Source organism: Lupinus angustifolius, chromosome LG01, assembly GCF_001865875.1.
Source record: "Lupinus angustifolius cultivar Tanjil chromosome LG01, LupAngTanjil_v1.0, whole genome shotgun sequence".
NCBI classification, from domain to species: Eukaryota; Viridiplantae; Streptophyta; class Magnoliopsida; order Fabales; family Fabaceae; genus Lupinus; species Lupinus angustifolius.
This window is the reverse complement of record NC_032009.1, coordinates 5,336,191-5,342,101: the sequence shown is the minus strand read 5'-3', so window position 1 is coordinate 5,342,101 and position 5,911 is coordinate 5,336,191. Positions and strand designations below refer to the sequence as shown.

The following is a 5,911-nucleotide window of genomic DNA, read 5'->3' as shown; positions in this document are numbered from 1 at the left end:
GAGATGGTATTCAAAGGTACTTAATAATTATGTAATAGGTAATTGCTTCGATACCATTATACCGGCGTTAGAATTTATTCTAACAAAGCCGAGATGGGGCAAAGAAGGAATGACTTATTCACATGATTATTAAGAAAGTAAGTTGTAACTGGAATATTCTTGAAACCATTATACCAGCGTTGGAATTTATTTCAACAAAGCCGAGATGGCGAACAAAAAATAAAACCGAGTTCTCTTACTTACAAAAGGATCATAACGAAAATGAGAGTATTAATCTCTCAACAAATTGACACTTCTATTAGGGCGATTTGTTGAGAGGAGAAAACTCCCAACTAAAATAAACACCGAACTACCCTTTCAACATACTCTTCCTAGGCTGGCTTTTGACCATCACCCCATGTTGATGAATCTCCCTGCTGCTTGTTCCATTAGGCCTTCCCCTTTTAGATTTGATCAAATGTGGCTTCAAAATGATGATTGCAGAAGACTGGTTAGTCACATTTGGCATTCTAGAGTTTTTGGTTGTCCAATGTATGTCCTACCTCAAAAGCTCAGAATCCTTAAGAATGAGCTCAGATCTTGGAACACAATTGTGTTTAGAAACATCCATCATAACGTTACTCTGGCCAAAAATAATATAGAAGCCATTCAAAATTGCATAAGGGACTCGGGTCCCTCTTAGGATCTTTATCAACAAGAAGACCTAGCCCAATCTGAGCTTTTAAAAGATATGGTTATTGAGGAGATCTTTTGGAAGGAAAAGGCTAGAATTAATTGGTACAACCATGGTGACAGGAACACTGCCTACTTCCACATAATTACCAACATCAAACATGTAACAAAAGCAATGTCTTTGTTTAAGTCTAGAGAGGAGTTGCTCACTGATTACGATGTTATAGCCTTTCACGTTCTTGATTACTACACTACCCTCTTTGCTTCTCCTAACCTGTTTAGCTCTATCAATCTAATTCAGGAAGTCATCCCTTCTCTAATCACTGAGGCCGACAACTTGATGATCTCTAGTATTCCTTCTGATGTGGAAATAAAGGGTGTAGTTTTTGACATGAATGAGGACAGTGCCCTTGGTCATGATGGTTATGGTGGTTCTTTCTACACAAAAATTGGGGATATCATCAACCTGGATGTCTGTAATTCAGTGAGACAATTCTTTCAACAAAATTGGTTGATGCCTAACTTGAATTCTAGTCATGTGATCCTCATTCCTAAAGTGCAGGGTGCTGAGAGAATTGAGGATATAGGTTCATTGCTCTCGCTAATTTCCAATTAAAAATAATTAAAAAGTCTTAGCTTCAAGACTCTCTGTTGTGGCTCCTAAGATAATTTCTTCTTCTCAAAGGGGATTCATCAAAGGTAGAAGCATTAAAGATTGTATCTGTATTGCTTCTGAAGTAATGAACATGTTAGATGGAAAGACTTTTGGGGGAAATATAGCCATAGAACTTGATATTGAAAAGGCTTTTGATATTCTTGAGTGGAGCTTCCTTCTACAAACTCTTCAAGCTTTTGGTTTTAACCAAACATTCATAAATTGGATATCTCTAATCCTTCATTCTGCCAAACTCAATAAATGTGAATGGTAGCAATGTTGGTTTTTTCAATTGTTGCAAGGGGTGAGACAAGGTGATCATTTATCTCCTATTCTCTTTTGCTTAGCTGAGGAGGTGCTCAGCAGAGGAATCACTAAACTAGTCATGGAAAATAAGCTCTCAACCATCACTGGTCCTAATAACTTGCACTCTCCTAGTCATATTTTGTTTGTTGATGACATCCTGATCTTCTATAAAGGTACTAAAAGAAATCTCAATTGTCTCAAAAAGCTTGTGATGGACTATGCCATGGCTTCTGGTCAACATGTCAATGTCAACAACAGCAGGTTCTATACTAGCATTACCAATCACATAAGAATTTCCTCTATCTCCTTTACTCTGGGTTTTGTGCAAGGGAATCTTCCTTTCAACTATCTTGGTATTCCTTTATTCAAAGGCAAGCCTAAAAAGATTTATTTGCAGCATATAGCAGATCAGATTATTAACAAGATGTCTAATTGGAAAGGTGCATCCTTATCCTTAATGGGCAGAGTTGAGCTAGTGAGATCCATCATACAAAGCATGCTTGCCTACATCTTTCATGTCTACAAATGGCCTTCAAGCTTATTATCTCAAGTGGACAAATGTGTTAGAAACTTCATCTGGTCTGGAGACATTGGTGTCAAAAAGCTTCTAAGAGTTGCTTGGCATAAGGTTTGCTCTCAATTGGATGAAGGCGATCTTGGAATCAAATCAATCAAATGCTTAAACAAGGCTTCTATGTTGAAGCTAACCTGGGATTTAAAGACTTCCAATCTGGAATGGGCTAATTTCTTCATACTCAAGTTTAATTGTAAAAGTTACAACACTCCTAAGTACTCTAAATCTTCTATCTGGCCAGGGATTAGAGAAAACTGGTTACAAGCTAACTTGAATTCCATTTGGCTTGTTGGTAATGGTCTGAGTGTGAATTTTTGGAGAGACAATTGGCTTGGTGAACCTCTTGTTGACACTTTAAACATTCCTATGAGCATTCATGCTAATCTTCAGGGCTCCATTGCTATTTTTTCCCTGAACTCCAAAACAATAATACCAAGGGAGTTGAATAGAAAATTCTCTTCTGTTTCTCATGATTTTTCCTGCTATAAGAGATATGGCGGTCATGATAAATTGGTTTGGATGCCAACCATTGATGGTTCTATGACATCTAAAGACTCTTTTGCTTTTGTGCACAAGGTTGGGGAAAAGCTTTCTTGGTGTAAACATATTTGGTCCATATCCATTCTTCCATCAAAATCTTTTACAATTTGGAGGTTGTTTCATAGGAAAATGCCAACTGATGATCATCTACAAAAAAAGAGGTTGTATGGTAGCCTCAAGATGCAATTTGTGCAAGAATAATGCTGAAACAGAATATCACCTATTCTTCCAATGCTCAGTTGCAAAAATTATTTGGAATTGGTTCGCTACCTCATTCTCAATTCAGATCAACACTTCCTCTATTCATTCTATTATTAAGGGATGTGCTGCTATTCAAGGGAGTCAACTTAGAGATGTGAGTTTAGCTTGTGTAGCTCATATCATTAATACCATCTGGTACTGTAGAAACCATAATAGATTGGAAGACTGGCTAATAACTACAAGGCAAGACATCTCAAAAATTAAAAGGGAGACATCTTTCTCTGGTTCTTATGCCTCTTCTGCAGCGGCCTTAGGTGGGTTACCTGAATTTCAAACTCTCGGGTTCTTCAATATAACTCTTAAGCTTAGCAAGGCTCCTAGATTCATTGAAGCTTTATGGAAGCCTCCTCAATAGAATTGGATAAAAGTCAATATTGATGGAGTAGCCCATGGTCATCATGGTCTAGCTTGTGGGGGAGGTATCTTTAGAAACTCAACAACTGGTTTCATCTATGCCTTTGCTAATTTTCTGAACATGCAAAATTCTATATATGTTGAACTTCATTCAGCAATTCATGCAGTAGACATAGCTTTTCGAAAGGGTTGGATAAACCTTTGGCTTGAAAGTGACACTACGCTTGTCTTAGAAATCTTCAATGGCAAAACCAATGTTCCTTGGAAGCTTTTCAATGAATGGACAATATGTAAAACTCAGCTATCTCGTAAGAACTTCAACATAACTCACATATTTAGAGAAGGAAATGGTTGCACGGACAAACTGGCTTCTTTTGGAATCCCCTCACAAACCAACTCTACTTGGACCACTACTCCTTCTTTCATCTTAGAGGAGTTTACTAGGAATAAGCATGTACTTCTGAATTATCGATTTCGGAACTTATAACTTACTTATTGCCTTCTTTTTTGTAATACTTTTTTATCAATATATTTTGGTTCTCTTGCACCTCGCTTAAAAGAAAAGAGTGCTTCTAGTAGCTATAGTTTGTTGATTCTATTATTTAAAATAATTAATTACTTCATTATTGATGCAGATTAATACTAAGAAATTTCTATATTTTAGAATGTGACACATTTCACCTCTTTAAACCAAAATTTAAATTGTAGATTTATCCTATTTTATCTTTTATATTTAATAAAAAATAGACTTTTATGATTATCTGGCCTATCTTTTATCATTTTCATTTTAAATCATTTTAAATACATTTGTGAGATGACTCTCAAACATTTTTTTTCTTTACATCTCATCCAAAACTCAAATCATAAACCAATCCTTATAGTTATGTAATGTGATGGTATTTTGAATTTGATCCACCCTACAAAGGATTATATTTTTGGTTCTTGTAATAAAAGAGTAGTTTGTTTAGGTCCACATTTTTCTTTTGGTATTTATCAATGTTCATTATGGTGTTCTTCTATTAATATTGTACATTGGTACTTATATTTGGAATTATTCAGTAAGGCCTTCTAATACTTTATTAGTGAACAATTTTGACTATGTTTTCCAAAACTTGGATTTTTATAATCTAGGAAGCAAAATTGAGTTAATAAGATTGACACTAACACTGTTTTTAGTTGAAGGGATTGGAGGAAAGGGAAAGGATAAATTTATTGGATTGTTTAATGATATATAAAACTCATGTTTGAGGAAAGAGTATTATTATATTGGAGTCATAAGATAAGGAATTGATGGAAGTATTTTGTGAGTTCGAGTCTCACCCATAGCAAATTTAGAAAATAAAAAGAGAGTTATATGATGCTTTGATAGTTAGAGTGAATTAAGGGTTTGAGTGAAGGAGGTTGAGGATTTGAGTGAAGGAGATTGAAAATTCGAGTCCCACCCATAACAAATACTAACATTTTCCGATAGAAAAAGAAAGTATTACTATATATTTAAAGGTATAATATTCTTCTTTTGTTTGAGGCAAATATGATATCCATATGCACGGTGGGTGTGTAATAGGACATACTCAAGACTTTAATTTAGACCACTAGGAAATTTGTTCATTTTAAAATCTAGCTTGACATGACATAATTTAATTCATACTAAACAACGTGAGCAATAGTAAGTAATATGTAGATGATCTAATTATTTTAAGGCTTATTATTCAATTGTTAGATTGATGTGTGAAACAAAATTATTTATTTTTGGTAAGCAAAGGAATTGTATTCATAGATTAGAAGGAGTACTTAACTCATACAATAATAAACTTAAGCTAAAATCAACAAGTACGTGAAGTATAAGTAGAAAACATATTATCTGACTCCTACAACACTAACCAAAAGTGAAAGGACTATAATTTATATTAGCTAAAACCGACTCTAATTCCTATAGTTGAACAACTTTTCTTATAACAAATCAAACTCTATATATCTTTTACTTTTCATCCTCTATCTCTTTATGTATGTCAGAAAACTTATTTCAAAAGAAACAAAACAACTTCAAGTTGTTAGAAATTGGCTGTAAAATAACATTATTGAATTAACTATAACACCCAACCCTTTCCAGATGGAAATTGCACGTTTTTGTCCGATGGAAGAAGCACACCCTTGTGTAGCTAGAACCATCTTTGTTGACATTTTGTAATTAATTGTCTTCCAAACCAATCCACAAAGCATGTTAGTGCGATTCTTTGGTTGTGACTTTAGGGTCTTTTGATTTTCTCTCTCTAGATATATGAGTTATCTCCATATGAGAGCTTTTCTTATCAAGAGTCACATTATAACTTGTAGAATGAAGGAGTAATTTAATTAGTCTTCAATAATGAGCAATATATATGCAACAATCATAGTTTATAATGATGTGATTTTTGTGTTACACATTATGGTCTAATAACACAAATTATTAACTCTTAAAAAATGTATACAATTTATATTAACGTGACTACAAAATTTAATTCAATTAAGTTGAACCCTTATAAAATGAGATTTATATGATTATATATATA

The 5,911-nt window shown here is 34.0% G+C and overlaps 1 protein-coding gene across 1 annotated transcript; it reads left to right on the top strand.

Moving 5' to 3' along the window:
- Positions 731 to 3,363, top strand: LOC109342436. The gene is made up of 4 exons (XM_019580435.1): positions 731 to 1,148; positions 1,303 to 1,527; positions 1,630 to 2,783; positions 3,034 to 3,363. The coding sequence occupies exons 1-4, from the start codon at positions 731 to 733 to the stop codon at positions 3,361 to 3,363; spliced, it is 2,127 nt and encodes a 708-aa protein (XP_019435980.1).